Source organism: Lynx rufus, unplaced genomic scaffold, assembly GCF_022079265.1.
Source record: "Lynx rufus isolate CCGP_SWC_20201006 ecotype Redwood Valley unplaced genomic scaffold, mLynRuf1.p SCAF_18, whole genome shotgun sequence".
NCBI lineage: Eukaryota > Metazoa > Chordata > Mammalia > Carnivora > Felidae > Lynx > Lynx rufus.
The window spans coordinates 7,601,420-7,618,587 of NW_025814832.1; the positions used below are offsets into that span (position 1 = coordinate 7,601,420).

The window sequence follows — 17,168 nt, forward strand, 5'->3', positions numbered from 1 at the left end:
TTTTTTTTTAAGTTTACTTATTTATTTTGAGGGAGAGACAGAGAGAGAGAGAGAGAGAGAGAATGAATCAAGAGGTGGGGGTGGGATGGGTGGGAGAGAGAATCCCAAGCAGGCTCCGCACTGCTAGTGCAGAGCCCCATGTAAGGCTGGATCTCATGAACCGCGAGATCATGACTTGAGCCGATGCCAAGAGTCAGACACCTGACCGACTGAGCCACCAGGCACCCCTGAAATGCAGTTCTTGAAGAGGTGAGGGCACCATGTACAGCTGTCCTATAGCTTCCTTTCAGGGTGTGAACTCACATCACTCTCTCTCCAAACTGCAGTATCGTCTGCACGAGGCCACTTCTTCCCTCAGCTGGGTGTGTCCTTTCTCTTGACCTCCTCCAGACACTGAGGTCAGCATGACTTAGAAGTTCCTTTAGGCCACAGACACTCTTGGACCAATTTGGGAGCATTTTATTTAGGGTTAAAAAAAATCTCCACATGAAAGTGAGATTAGACTATAATTTTCTTTTTTTGTGCTATCCTTCCTTGTTTTGGGTATAGTGTTGTGCTGGTCTAATAAAATGAGATGCTCATTTAAAAAATTTTTTTTTAATGTTTATTTTTGAGAGAGAGAGACAGAGTACAAGTGGGGAAGGGTCAGAGAGAGAAGGAGACATAGAATCTGAAGCAGGCCCCAGACCCTGAGCTGTCAGCACAGAGCCTTAGGCAGGGCTAAACTCACAGAGTGAGAGATCATGACCTGAGTCGAAGTCAGATGCTTAACCAAATAAGCCACCCAGGCACCCCAAATGAGATGCTCTTTTATCAAATTTTTTAGTTCTCTCTCTTCTCTCTGATACTTGGTTGGAATTTTGCTCATGGATTTTAAGTCCTAATCCTCTCTCTTTATAAGTTTTTTTTTTAAGTTTGTTCATTTATTTTGAGGGGGGGAGGGGCAGAGAGAGAAAATCCCAAGTAGGCTCCATACTGTCAGTGCACAGCCCAACGTGGGGTTCAGTCTCACTAACTGTAAGATCATGACCTGAGCCAAAATCAAGAGTCAGACACTTAACTGAATGAGCCACGCAGGCGCCCTTCTCTTTACGATTTTTTGAAGATAATGACTCCTGTTCAAATCTAATCTATCAATGCTATATTCAGCTATTCTGAGCCTTTCCTTCTGAGTTCTAACCAGAGAACTTTTCAGAATGTACTTTAGGGAAATTACCTGGAAGATAAAATATTTGTCTGAACTTAAATCTCTCTCAACTTTGGATTTCTGCAATTAACCCAGGGACAAATAAGATCATGTGCCACATCACTGTACTTGTAAAACACAATACAATTTTCTTTAATGTTCATTGATTTATTTTGAGAGAGAGAGAGAGAGAGAGCGAGCGAGGATGGGCAGAGAGAGGGAGAGAGAGAATCCCAAGTAGCTTCCCAAGCTTTCTGTGCTATCAGCACAGAGCCCATCATAAGGCTCAATGCCATGAACTGTGAGATCACAACCTGAGCCGAAATCAAGGGCTAGATCTTTAACCGACTAAGCCACCCAGGCACCCCAACACAGTGCCATTTTCAAAGTCACACCAATGATATGATACTTGGTAATAAGGGAAGACAGCTAGTAAAGAAATCAAATTAACCATTCCTTATGAAGTCAATATCAAGTTGCTGACTAACTCTAAGTCGAAATTCCAAGCCTGAATTTCCTGGGGGCAGGGAGGAGGGGTTTTATCTCTGGTCGATGCTTGACCTTTTATTCATAGAGTAAGAACATCAAGAATAAACTATAAAAAAATCTAGCATTTTGACAGCCTTCTTCTCTTCCTCCCATTTATAATTTTTAAAGATGTTTAAAATTCTTCCATATATTAAAGATCGGAGGGAATACAAGTAGAAATGTTATCTCAGAATGCATATGCTAGGGAGAGACAGCAACTGACCGTGCTAGGACCAGTTTCCCATTTCCCCCTACTTACAGAAGCATTCAATAAGAGTTGGAATTTGCTAAACAAGGACCCAGACTGAGAAGAAATATTTTCCAGGCAAAAACTATGCATTAGTACAGGCATGCGGATTAAAATCCCTTTAATTGTCCTTACTTTGTTCTAACTATCAGAAGGAAAAGAAGCCTCCTAAACTGAGCCATGACTTTACTGTAGAGATGCCTTCTCCATGTCTTTCCCTTCCATTCTAAACTCCTTAGTATCCTCTTAGCACTCTTTGGCAGATGGAAGGGAATTTTTCAAACTTATCTGTTTATCATTGTTTTTTGGTAATTCCTTAGATTCTTATTTTTTTCACACCAGATGACCATTACGCATTATTTTATCCACACCACTGAAAAGCATTTAACTACATATCTAAGGACCTATTTTGATCTAGGATACAAAGTTTAATAACATAAAATAAATGGTCTGCTTATACTGCACACACTGATCAGCAAAATGAACACAGTCGAATTAGACAGGTGGACATCTGATTCTAGATATGTCTTTGTTTAGGGAAAGAAAAGCCATATCTAAGTGAGAAAAAACAACAACACAATACTGATAAGGAAAGTCGATTACTTCTGGCAACTTGGGAAGTATCGTCAAGGAAGAAAAGGAACTGGACCCTGAGTTTTGAGAAGCGGTCTTCCCCTGGCATCAGGGTGGGGGGGAGGCGGAGATAGACAGTTTGCCACACTGGAAAGAACATCTGACTTTGGAGTCAGAAACGCTCTACGCCGAATGCTCGATGATGTCCTATGGGAAGGAAGACCCCGTCTCTAAAACAACTCCAATAAGTAACCAGACAGATCATTCCCTGGTCCACATCGTCCTCAGGGTCGATGCTCTGTGTATATTTCTCACATCACTGTTCATAACACACACCCACACGCAAATACCCCAGACATCTAGGTTCACTGTGAATATGTCATGTGCCACCCAAACTCTGCGTTTTTGTATAGGTTGTTGCTTCTCTTAGAAATTCCTTCAGTCTTCATGTACCTATATGTCATCCTAAACCTGTCTTCTAATTTACATTCATAGTAGACACAATTGCTGATTATATTTGGGATAAATGAGAAGCTGTGACAATAAGTATATAAAGTAATTTTTCTGTCTTTTGGATTTCTGTCATTGGACTGGTGATGAAGAAATCACAATTGGGGAAATTCTATCATTTTTTGTTCAGCTGGAGGCTGGAATAGCAGAGGATCATTCCTAGTCTTGAAACTAAGCCTAGATGCTAATTTTGCCTTCTGTGGAATGGATGATTTATGTCATTCTTCTAAAGGAAAATAACTCAATACATTGAAATTGGCACAAAGCAAGTTCAGTAAGAATTATGATGAAAGATTTCATATGTTCAAAACCTGCCTCAGTTACAAAAATCAAGCTTTACCTCTTGAAATGATTCACCAAGACTCCAACAAGTTCTCCAATTCGACTCTCATGGGTTGGCTGTTTGCTGAAAAGGCAGACAATGAGGTCTTTGTTGTCTTTTGTATGGAACACTACAAGTTGGTCCTTTCCATTGGAGACACTCAGACCAGTCAACTGCAAAGACATAAAACGTGGAAAACTATTAGGATGGTTTCTCAAAAGAATAAATTTAAAAATACATTTCATAATTATATGCATAATATACATATTATATTATATATGCATAATTTTAAAAATAAATTTATATATATATATATTTATTTCAGTTTATTTATTTTGAGATAGAGAGTGTGTGTGCATGAACTGGGCAGGGGAAGAGAGAGAGAGAAGGAGAGAGAGAATCCCAAGCAGACTCTGCACTATCAGTGAAGAGCCTGATGTGGAGCTTGATCTCCCGAATCATGAGATCATGACCTGAGACGAAGTCAAGAGTCAGATGCTCAACTGACTGAGCTACCCAGGCACCCCTAATAATGTATTTTTGATCAGTGACCCTGGTAGCTTCAGTCTTTTCCAAGTTTCATGGAACAAGCAAGATGGAAGGAAATAATAAAGATAAGACTAAAAATCAGTGAAACTGAAAACAGAAAAATAATAGAGAAAAATCAATGAAATAATGAGCTGGTTGTTTCAAAAGAGCAATAAAATTGCTAAGCCTCTAGTCTGAGGATAAAAGAGAGATAACCTAATTACCAATATAGAATGGAGGAGGGGATAGCACTATAGACCATACAGACATTAGAAGGATAACAAAGAAAAATATTTTCAACAACTCTGTGTACATAAATTTAATAACATGGATGAAACCAAGTAATTCCTTAGAAGCCACAAACTACCAAAACTCACCCAAAAGGCAATAGATAAGCTGAGTACTGCTTTATCTATTAAAAAATGAAATTTGTGGTTAAAAACCTTTCAAAAAAGAAAACTCTAGGCTCAGGTGACTTCACTGGTGAATCTTACCAAATGTTTAAAGAAGAAATAACACTGGGAACACTTTGTAACTCATCTTATAAGGCCAGCATTATCCTGATACCAAAAAAGGATAAAGGCAGTACAAGAAAACTGTAAACCAATATCCAAAACCCTTTATCAATATGGATGTAAGAATGACCAACAAAATATTAACAAAGAAATCCAACAACATATAGGAACAATAATATACTATGACCAAGTAGAGTTTATCTAAGAAATGCAAAGCTAGTTCAGAATTCATTAATTAACCAATGTAATCCATTGCTGCAACAGAATAAATAAGCCACGTGGTATTATTTGATGCAAAGAAAGTGATGAGGGATAGAAGCAGAAAAATATTCACCTTTAGCCCAGAAGGCTGACCTAAATAAAGCCTGCATAGTTTCAATAAGGATTAAATATGTGCTGGTTGCTGCTTTCTTTTTTTTTTTTTTTTAATTTTTTTTTTTCAACGTTTATTTTATTTTTGGGACAGAGAGAGACAGAGCATGAACGGGGGAGGGGCAGAGAGAGAGGGAGACACAGAATCGGAAACAGGCTCCAGGCTCTGAGCCATCAGCCCAGAGCCCGACGCGGGGCTCGAACTCACGGACCGCAAGATCGTGACCTGGCTGAAGTCGGACGCTTAACCGACTGCGCCACCCAGGCGCCCCGGTTGCTGCTTTCTTAAAGGGTCTCATGACTGCCTTTAAATCTCACCGACAGTTCACTTCAAACTGAATGACAAGCACTAGAGAAATCTTGAGAAAGCAGTTTCACAGGCAGAAATTTGAGCATTTATTTTTATTTTATTTTTTTTAAGTTTATTTATTTATTTTGAGAGAGAGAGAGAGAGAGAGAGAGAGAGAGAGAGAGAGAGAAAGTGGGTGCCTGCACGCAAGTGGTGAAGAGGCAAATAAAGAGAGATGGAGAGAGAGAATCCCAAGCAGGGGCTCAACTTGGGGTGTCAACTCACAAACTGTGAGGTCACAACCTGAGCTGAAATCAAGAGTCAGATGCTTAACCCAATGAGCCATCCAGGCGTCCCTAGTTTTAAATATTTTTAAAGATTTTATTTTTAAGTAATCTTTACACCCCACGTGGGGCTTGTGTTTACGACCTTGAGATCAGAGTCACATATTCCACAGACTGGGCCAGAGGGGCTCCCCTTGATCTACTAGTCCCTGCACGTCCCTTCCCCCTTGAGCACAAAGCATATAACCACCAGCTGCATAGAGCAAAAGTGCAGCTCTTTCTGCCCACAGAGCAGAGAGCTTTCCCCGTGCTACTTACATAAACTTACTAATTTGCACTGTAAAAGGTCTGAAGAATTCTTTCTTGGCCATTGTGCTCCACGACCCACCAACATTTTTGGTGGCCCTGCAAGGGGATTATAGGGGGAATCTAAGAGCCTCAGTGCGACCTGCTAAAACCCTTTTATTCCCCCAGCCTCTACTTCTTGTTCTTTTCCAGAGATGTCCTGAATAGTACAACCCTTCGGAATGTGTCTTGTCTGAGTGCTCAGGAGAGAACCTCTTGCCCGTGGCCCTACTAAGGGGAAGACAAACTTCTGCTGCCCGGCTGGACACCAGTACCTTGGCTGTAATAGCGTTGGGCTCAGAAATCAGTCTCTGTTTCATCTGCTCTTTTAATACTTGTATACTTGAGTATTTTAATACTCTTTTAATACTCATCACAGGACAGACATACATGTCCCTAGGATGGCCGCTGATCTCAAGACTCCCATGGAAGGTTTCCTCCTAAATAATCCAGTGTGATCCCTCAAATGAGCATAAAATCCAAGATACATCTGACCACATGTGATTCCTGAAAGTGACTGGTGGGAGCTATTATCCAGTTGAGGCACTCACCCAGCAGGGGACTGGATCACAGATAAAGCTCACAAGAAAGTTTCCTGGATTAGATAGGGGTTCCGTACTTTCGTTTCTTCACGTCTTTCATTTGTCTTGCCCATGGGCTGTTTGGCGTTCTCAGTCCTACTCTCAGACTGCAAGTACTTCTAGCTTAGATATATGTCACTTAATATGATACCAAATAGCTGCTCCTTGTTAACAAGGGCCAGGGCCTCTACCTCATCCATTAATAGTAGATCCAGAGTCTTACAAAGGGTATTGTTACTGGTTGCAAAATATATTGATACCCCCAAAATGGAAAGAGGCAGCTCCAATCTCTGTGGCATTTCAGTCCAATCACTGACACCCCTTCTCAGGTAGTACAATGGTGTCAGAGTGGTTGAAACTGAGGGATGCCTCCCACCACTCTGAATCCCAGGGACCTTCAGCAATATTCCTGGTGGGATGCCACTTAGAAGCTGAGGAGGATTTTGGTAATGGACTCCTAGTTAGTTAATGGACTCTCCTCCATTTGTAGGAATTAACTATAGGATCAGCTTCCTTGATCCCAAAGGATTTTCCTTTGGGCTGTTGTTACCTAACACAATGGAGTCAATCTGGACAATAGGATTTAAAGAAGAAGTGCCTCATCTTTTTCTGTAATAATGCTTGGCCTCAATGTTCTCTGAAGGATGATAAAAAAATGACCCATTGATGGGTCTTTAAGGCTCAGTACTATTTATCAATTGGACCTTTTGGTAGGCATCAGGGAAAATGGACCAAAATCCCATATGGTCAGGCCTTTATGGCCCTCTACCAAAACCCTCATCTGTCCATACTCCTTTAGGGGGCCCAAGGACACCCCTCTCCTCACCCTTTTCTTCTCAATCCACCATCAGCTGGCTGCCCAGGCCCGTCCTACTTAACCCACCACCCTCCCTGTGTTTTGTCATGTTTTCTATGTGCACCACTCCCTGCTCCCATCTCTCTGCCAAGATCCTGTATATGCCTCCTTCTTTTTTCCTGAGTTATTTTCTCCTCTTTGTTTGCTTCTTTGTGTGTCAGAGCTGGAATATATCTTGAGAGTACTGGATGAATGTTGCCTGACTCTGGTTGTGTGGGGTTTTCTCCCTCATTCATTTCCTAGGTTAATGGCTATGATAATTGGAGCCAGTTGCCCTGTAAGTCTACCTCAGGATGGGGACCTTAAAGAATACTCCCAAGAAGCTTTCAAAACTCCTTTTGCTTCAGGGAGGTTCCCTGTCTTCTCCACCAGACATGGACTGCCTATTTTCACTTTTTGTGGATGGAAACAAAAGGTGTGCCTGTTCATCTGTCTGTGCTGATGAACTTTAGGACTGAGAGAGTCCTTTTTCTCTGCCCTCTTGCTGGCAGCACCTCACCTCTTCTGCCTGCACCTCCCCCTGCTCCTCCTTCCCCACCATGTTGGGTGCCACTCGCATAATGGCTCCTGTACCATCCTTCATGCCCTCAGTGCCATTGGCTCCTGTTCCTCCTCTCCTTGCTATCAAGGAGTGGAGAGCACCTCTCTCTGGACTTAAACTGCTCACTTCAGATTTCCCCACCGGTGCCCCAGGTAAAAACTGACAGTGGGGAACAAACTGATTGACATTTAGTGTGCCCAGGTACAATATATTTGGCATTTAAGCTAATTTGAGTTTGTTAGTTTAATTAAAGGTAAACATGTCTTTAGAGTTATCAGCACTAAATATAAAACTTTTATTCTACTAAGGTTTACAAAAGGTCAAATAAACTCGTGTTATCGCTGTTGCAATTTGTCAGCAGAAAGATGGCTTAAAATGACGGTTAATTTTGTCTCAAAATTTTCACGAGTAATTGTTAACAACAAGTAGGCTGAATAAATAAAAGATTAATGGGTAAAACTTTTATTTATTTATTTATTTATTTTTAAACTTCAAAAATGTTTGTGTATTTTTGAGACAGAGGGACAGAGTGAGTGGGGTGGGGGATAGACAAAGAGGGAGACACAGAATCCAAAGCAGGCTCCAAGCTCTGAGCCGTTAGCACAGAGCCTGATGTGGGAACTGAACTCACAAACCACAAGATCATGACTTGAGCCGAAGTTGGACCCTTAACCCATTGAGCCATCCAGGCACCCCATAAGTAAAACTTTTAAATAGCTTTCAAAATTTTTGGTAACATGAAACTGTGAAGTTTTTTTTTTTTAATATTTATTTATTTTGAGAGAGAGCTCACGTACTCATGCAAGCAGGGTGAAAGGCAGAGAGAGAGAGAGAGAGAGAGAGAGAGAATCCCAAGCAGGCTCTGCACTGTCAGCTCAGAGCCCGACACAGGACTTGATCCCATGACTGTGAGATCATGACCTGAGCTGAAATCAAGAGTTGGAAGTTTAACCAACCGAGCCACCCAGGCGCTCCTGACACTTGCAAGTTTTGCTAAGTTAAACAATAAATTGGATTGAATTTGTTGGATATCTAAGTCTTTTCCAAATAAATGCTAAAGCATGTTTACTAAATGTAGGTTTGGGCTTTTGGCTTCTTACCACAGAGAAACTGAGGATGTTGGGTCTATGGTAAACTTGCTTTATGCTTGGTTGAAAGGTTGTACTATGGAAAAACATGTTTTTAGAAATTATGAAATATGTTCATGAAGTTCAGATCTAAAGAATTTTGGTGTAACAGACCATTCACAAGTGATTACTACTTAATTTTCTTTGGGGATTAATGTTTCTAAGAGTTAAAATTCTGCTAAATATAATTAAGACTGAAGGACAGGCGCCTGGGTGGCTCAGTCAGGTAAGCATCCGACTTCGGCTCAGGTCATGATCTCACAGTTTGTGGGTTTAAGCTCTGCATCAGTCTCTGTGCTGACAGCTCAGAGCCTGGAGCCTGCTTTGGATTTTGTGTTTCCCCCTGTCTCTGCCTCTCCCCTGCTCATGCTCTGTCTCTTAAAATAAATAAATGTTAAAAAATTTTTAAAAAAGACTGATACACATAAGGAAAGCAACTCTGTACGTAGGAGTGGAGGATTATGAGAAAGAATACCTTTTGTTGAGGGAAAAAGAAATTCTGTCCTAAAATGAGATTGGTTGTTTGGGGAGAAAATGTTTACAACAAAATCTGAATGCAAAAGAAAGTTGTAGAAGGTTTGTGAAGGGAATTTTTTGGAAAAGAATTTTATGTATGGTCAAGATTGAGGTTGAAATGAATGGATTTTAAAAGTACATTGGCATAAAATTGAAATTCTGCTTTTCTCTGTGTTAAAAAGACAAAGTTTTCTTGGATTGTTGTCTGCTTTTGATAAGAAAATGCAAATGAAGTTTTTTTTCTTTTTCTTTATCTGCCCAGAAAACCAAAGCTTCTGTGTTTTGTCGTTATCAGGTCTTTGATTACTTAAGAAAGTTAAAACTTCTCAAGTTTTGCTAACAACTCTAGCTTCCTGTAGAATCTCTTACTGCCAGCGCAGTTAAGTGTAAATATTAAATTTAGAATGATCTGTAATCCTGTTTAGGCATATACTTAAAAATATATAAAAATATAATTTCATATATTGTAGAAAATATATGAAATTCCTGAAGTTTTAATATGTTCTAGTATAAGGTCAAAATTAAATAATTTTAATTATTAAAATGCTATGTGTCACAGGAATAATTAAATTTCCTTGTCAGCTACATTATAATGAACTCTCTTATCAGATCTTTAACCATTCTATTTTTGAGTCTCTTGTGGTTTACAGTTATTGTTCCGATGCTCTTGCAGAATGAGTTTTGTCTTCAAGGAGATTCAGGAAACTGACTTTTGACAAATACAGGTTTTTGATATCTTTAAAATCATAAAACTAAAATGGTTAAGCATATCCAGAACTAATGGAAGAAGCTGCATCTGAACAACTAGAATTAGGAGAACGGGACTAAATAGAGTGAGGAAGATGATTATGGTTTTTGTGACTCTTATTTGACACACTGCTGGTTTCCTAATGTTTGCTCTTCTAGATTTAAAAAAACCTTCTCTTAAGAAATCCATGACTTATAGAAATGTGATAAAGTTTTCTTTCGTGAACAAATTGAAACATTTAAATCTTTTCTTTATTGGAATCCTCCAGAATTCAGAAACTCCCAGTGGGTATTCTTTCTTTCTTGGCAATTAGTTATTTGCATAAGTTCAATAAGAATTTGTTCTCTTTGTAGTCTCCTCAAAAAGTTAAAAATAGAACTAACCTCCCATCCAGCAATCACACCAATAGGTATTTACCCAAAGGATACTAAATACTAATTCAATGGGATACATACACCCTGATGTTTACAGCAGCATTATCTACAATAGCCAAATTATGGAAAGAGCCCAACTGTCCAACTACTGATGAATGGATAAAGAGGATGTAGTATATATGTACAATGGAATATTACTCAGCCATAAAAAGAATGAAATCTTGCCATTTGCAATGACATGGATGGAGCTAGACAGCATAATGCTAAATGAAATAAGCCAGTCAGAGAAAGACAAATACCACATGATTTCACTCATATGTGGAGTCTAAGAAACAAAACAAATGAGCAAAGGAAAAAAAAAAGGGAGAGAGGCAAACCAAGAAACAGACTCTTAATTACAGAGAACAAACTGATGGTTACCAGAGGGGAGGTGGGTGGAGAGATGGGTGAAATGGGTGAAGGGGATCAAGGAGCGTACTTGTGATGGAACACCAGGTGACGTATGGAACTGCTGAATCACTGTATTGTACACCTGAAACTAATATTACACTATATGTTAACCAACTGGAATTTAAAGAAAACTTAAAAAGAATCTATTCTCCTTGTAAAGGACACCATTGGAAACACTGGTTATATTACTAAGGCTTTGACTGGAATGTCCTATGTAAGAGAGACATGCATAGACTCAGATATGACCAGACAGCTCTAAGGAATTAAGGTTGACTTTATGGAGTCAATAAAGCCCCTTGAAAATGTTGGCCTGAGGGGCGCCTGGGTGACTCAGTCTGTTAAGTGTCTGACTTTGGCTCAGGTCATGATCTCACAGTTTGTGAGTTCAAGCCCCGTGTCGGGCTCTGTACTGACAGCTCGGAGCCTGGAGCCTGCTTCTCATTCTGTGTCTCCCTCTCTCTCTGCCCATCCCCCCACTTGCACTTTGTTTCTCTGTCTCTCTCTCAAAAATAAATGAACATTAAAAAAAAAAATAGAAAATGTTGGCCTGATACCTTGCTTACAGAGTTCCCAGCAGTCTTACCAGGTGAGTAAAGAATGTCACTTCCTGGCAGGTGCAGGAAACCTCAGGATATTTTAGGGACCTCAAGAAGAGGAATGCACCCAAATCTATAGGTATTGTAGGCAAGTCTGATGACAACAATTTGGCTCGGCTCTACCCTTGAGCAGCTATTAAAAGTTCAATCTAGAGGGGCACCTGGGTGGTTCCGTTGGTTAAGCGTCTGACTCTAGATTTTGGCTTAGGTCATGATCTCACAGTTGTGAGACGGAGCCTCGAATTGTTGGGACTCCTCATGTGGAGCCTGGTTACGATTCTCTCTCTCTCTCTCTCTCTCTCTCTCTCTCTCTCTCTCCCTCCCTCCCTCCCTCCACCCCTCACCCACTCACACGGTTGCGTATGTGCTCTCCCTCTCAAAAAAGTTCAATCTACAGATTCCTTATAAAAAGTTTCCACAAAACAGATTTTATTATTATTTTTTTTATTTAAAAAAAATTTTTTTTAACGTTTATTTTGAGACAGAGAGAGACAGAGCATGAACAGGGGAGGAGCAGAGAGAGAGGGAGACACAGAACCAGAAGCAGGCTCCAGGCTCTGAGCCATCAGCCCAGAGCCCGACACGGGGCTCGAACTCACGGACCGTGAGATCGTGACCTGAGCTGAAGTCAGACGCTTAACCGACTGAGCCACCCAGGTGCCCCAAGATTTTAAAGGATCTATATGATCAATCACTATTCTTGCTGAGCTTATGTAAATAATTAGGCCAAGTTTGTTAAAACTGGACTTGTTTTACAAATGAATCAGTCTTGATTTGGCTATCTCTGGAAATAAGGGTGAACTGAGAAAAATTATGTTTCTCAATAATGCATCCTTATGGATGTTAGGTTCTAGTTTTAATTAGCTGTCTTTAAATGCTTGTTGTTTGCCTAAGCTAGACAACTTGGGGTAAACTTCAGAGATACTGCCATAATAGCTCATATATAGACAGTCTTCCTGTTTGTTACTCTGTGGGGATAATAAAAGGGACCCTATGGACATATGATTATTTAAATAGCTGGACAATGGAATGGGTACCCCAACAACTGGGTAACTCAGCTTTTACCCTGATCAATTCTATGTGTCTGGGATAACACAATTGCTCCTTAAAACCAGATTATACCCCACTCCATGGAGTTAACTATGGACTTATAGAAGTAATGGCTGGCTGAGCCCTGGGTTAGCCTGGATGTGGGAGAATGACAACGAATTGAACGACGTGCCCTCATATTCCTGTGAACCAGTGGAAGATCTCAAAATACTCTTTAAACAATGAGATAAGAAAAAAAAATGGAGGTCTTTTTTCTCGTACTTGCCATCTACACACCATACCTAAATGGAACTCTTTTCTACAAGGGGCACAACACTACGCTGAGCTCCAAAACCAATCTTCGGGCTGGGCTTGTGGCTCACTGTCCACATCAAGCACTTAAGGTCTCCCTTGCTGAGACTCTCCATTACAAGGTACAGATTGGCATTATTTATATCCACACATAGCTGAAATGATACTACATCCTAATACCAGCACATGTAGGGATGCTTTTATCATTAAAAAGAATGTTTCTTGCTGACCTATGGTAAATGTTACATGGGACTCTCCAGGCCAAAAGAGGCCTTTCTCTTATCCTCAAACTATCAAAATTTTAACTGAATATGCCAATCCGTAGATAGTCTGACGACAACAAATTCCTTGACTATTATTTGAGATAATACCCAGGAAGGATTATCTCAAATACGGGATGGATATATGTGGCTTACTACCACAATAGGACAACTAAGCCAAAAGGCCCGTCCCTTATGCTAAGAAGAGAAAAACCATACCCTTGATTCATAGCCCAATAGTACCGGCTAAATGGAATGGTTACCCCCATAAGCCTGTGACCATACCATTATTTTATAGGCAACTGACTGGTTTGCTATTGACTAGACAAGGTGATCAGGCATCAGATGGCTAGCACCTAATGGAACACAATGGTTACATGGGCCAAATTTTTGGCCATGGCTTCCACCAGGCTGGATTGGAAGATGTACTATAGGTTATGCCTAGACTCATAGCCATAGCACTAAGACTATCACAAGTCCAGTGAATCTTCCATAGCTAAAACAATGATGGACAAGGTCTGCATTCCGTTAGTATGATGATATGATGATCTGACATCTATTTTTCTTCCATCAGTAGGTCTAGAAGATGTTTTATGGCACATAGAGGCCCTTGATAAATATGCAATTAAGATCTTAAAATGACTCTCAAAATAGCATTACATTATTAAACACCAAAATGACCTGAGTGCATAAAGCAGTTCTACAAAATATAATGGCTATAGATGTCTTAATAGCAACACAAGGAGGAGTGTGTGCCATTATTAAGGCAGAATGCTGTGACTCCATTCTGGATTATGACAAAAATATAACAGGACTACTTACTGATATGAATAATCAAATTGATGCTCTTAAAGACCCTACATTGCCACTTAATGATTGGTTACATTTGTGGTCTGGAGGTGGACTATGGTCCACACTAAAGTGTCTTCTCATTGCTTTTCTTTTTTTTTTTTTTTAACTTTATTTATTTATTTTTTTGAAAGAAAGAGAAAGAGAGCAAGGAACATGGGAGGGAAAGAGAGAGAGGGAGAGACAGAGAATCCCATGCACTGACAGTGCAGAGCCCAATGTGGGGCTCAAACTCACAAACCATGAGATCATGACCTGAGCTGAAATCAAGAATCGGAGGCTTAGCTGAGGAGCCACCCAGGTGCCCCTCTTCTTATTTTCATTATAATAATAATGCTAATGTGTTGTCCCTTTGGCTTTGTTCTTTTCTATCGTTGAGATACATGCAAGCAGGTGCCAATTCCTTCACTCAAAAGATCCTTACTACTCAAAACAAATTCACCCAGATGTCTTCTCTGTACTCTACAGCAATGGCCTTCTATTATAGTTACTTGTAGGGACAGAGAGTGACCAATTTCAGTCCACAGGTAGGGATATCTCTATGATCCCTGACAGCTTGAAGAAGTTACAGAAGATGAGCCCCTCGCCCTTCAACAACCTTAAAAGATTTAAGGACCAAAAATTGGTCAGGGGGTAAATGATGAGGGATAGAAGCAGAAAAATGTTTACTTTTAGCCCAGAAGGCTGACCCGTATACAGCCTGCATAGTTTTGATAAGGATCAAATATGTGCTGGTTGCTACATTCTTAAAGGGTCTCATGACTTCCTGTACATCTCACTGATAGCTAATATCAAACTGAACGATAAGCACCAGAGCAATCTTGTGAATGTAGTTTTTTTTTTAATTAAAAAAATTTTTTTAGTGAATGTAGTTTTACGAGTGGAAATTAGAAGAAGCATTTATGATCTACTCCCTGCACATCCCCTCCCCCTTGAGCACTAGGCATACAGACACCAGCTGCATAGAGCAAAAGTGCAGCTTTTTCTGCCCGTGGGTCCTGTCCCCATGCTACTTAAATAAATTTCCTAAGATGTACCTTACGATGTCTCAAGAATTCTTTCTTGGCCGTTGTGCTCCACGACCCCACAACAAAAGCACCTGACAATATTCAACATCCATTCATGATAAAAACCCCTCAAGAAACCAGGATTAGAAAAGAACTCAACCCGATAAATCACATCTATATAAATGCCATGGCTAACAACACACTTAGTGGTGAAAGAGATCTTTCTGCAGAGATCAGAAGCAAGGTAAGGATTTCCATAGTCACTGCTGTCGTGCAACATCATACGAGAAGCCCTAGCCAGCGCAATAAGGTAGGTTTAAAGAAATTTAAAAGGCATATAGGTCGAAAGGGAAGAAACGAGAGTCTTTATATTATTTGATTACATGATTGTCTGCATAAAAAAACCCCCAAGGAATCTACAAAATAGCTCCTAGAACTGGTAAGTAGGTTTAGCAAGGTCACCAAGTCTTGTTGGTCACAAGCCAACATGCAAAGATATTTCTCTATACTAGTAACGAACAACTGGAAATACAATTTTTAAAAAAAATTTTTTTAACATTTATTTATTTTTGAGACAGAGAGAGACAGAGCATGAATGGGGGAGGGGCAGAGAGAGAGGGAGACACAGAATGGGAAGCAGGCTCCAGGTTCTGAGCTGTCAGCCCAGAGCCTGACGCGAGGCTCGAACTCACAGACCGTGAGATCGTGACCTGAGCTGAAGTCGGATGCTTACCCGACTGAGCCACCCAGGCGCCCCTGGAAATACAATTTTTAAAAATAAAATTTTTTTTAAATGTAAACTTAGTTTTGAGAGAGAGAGAGAGAGCGAGAGAGGGAGAGAGGGAGGGAGAGAGAGAGACGGAGAGAGAATCCCAAGCAGGTTCTGAGCTGTCAGCACATATCCTGACATGGAGCTTGACCTCACTAACCACGAGATCATGATCTGAGCCGATATCAAAGAGTTGGAGCTCAATCGACTGAGCCACCAAAGTGCCCCAAAAATTAAAAAAAAATTTAAGTATAGTTAGCATATAATTTTGGAAACAGAAGTTTATAAACAAAACCATCCACAGCAACTCCAAAAACAAAAATACCTATTTTTTTTTCCAAAACCAAAAATACTTATATGTAAATCTAAAAAAACATGTGTAGGACCTACATGCTGAAAAGTACAGAATCAAATCAAATTGTTGATGAAAGTAAATAAACAGAAAAAACAAATTCATATATTGGAAAATACAATATTGTTAAGATGCCAATTTTCCCCAAGTTAATCTATAGATTTAATGCAATCCTAACCAAAATCCCAGCATAACATTTTGTAGATACCAATAAGCTGATTTTAAACTGTGTATGGAGGGGCACCTGAGTGGCTCAGTCAGTTGAGTGTCCAACTCTTGATTTTGGCTCAGGTCATGATCTTGTGGTTCAAGAGACTGAGTCCTGTGTCAGGCTCTGTGCTGACAGCGCAGAGCCTGCTTGGGATTCGCTCTCTCCCTCTACCCACCCCGCTTTGAAATAAATAAATAAACATTAAAAAAAAAAAAAGTGTGTGTGGAAAGGCAAAGGAACTAGAATACCCGAAACAATTTGAGAAAGAAGAACAAAGTTGAAAGACTCACAGTAGTTCATTTCCTTACTATAAAGCTAAAGTAATGAAGATAAGGTAATTGTCAAAGGGATAAAAACAGATCAGTGGACCAGAATGAAGAGTCAGAAATAGGTACAAACACGGCCAATTGATTTTTCACAAAGCTACAAAGGCAATTCAATGGAGAAAGGATATAACTTAGACATCTGGATAACTTGGACCATTTCAACATTCACAAGTCAAAAGAAATAAACATCACTTTAAATCTCAGGCCTTCTGTAAAACGAATTCAAAATGGATCATCGATGTAAATGTAAAATGTAAAACCATAAAACTTTTAGAAGAAAACAGGAGAAAATATCCATGGCCTTGGATTGGGGAAATATTTCTTAGAAATATCACCAAAAGTGTAACTCATAAAAGAAAAAAAAATGTTAAACTGAATTTAACCAAACTGAAAACTTTTCTTTGAGGAAGACGCTGGTAGGAAGATGAGTATATAAAGAACTCTTAAAACTCAACAATAAGAAAGCAAACAACTCAATTTAAAAATAAGCAAAGGGGACCACGTGGGTGGCTCAGTTGGGTAAGCATCTGACTCTTGATTTCGACTCAGGTCCAAGATTGAGCTG

General features: G+C 39.9%; 1 protein-coding gene across 1 annotated transcript in view; it reads right to left on the reverse strand.

Annotated features, from left to right (window-relative positions):
- The window catches only part of MYO1D (myosin ID), a 361,161-nt gene that overhangs the window by 83,823 nt on the left and 260,170 nt on the right, over nt 1-17,168 (reverse strand). The window contains exon 21 of the mRNA XM_047080805.1: nt 3,385-3,539. Coding sequence (XP_046936761.1) covers nt 3,385-3,539 — 155 coding nt within the window. The remainder of the gene's footprint in view (nt 1-3,384; nt 3,540-17,168) is intronic.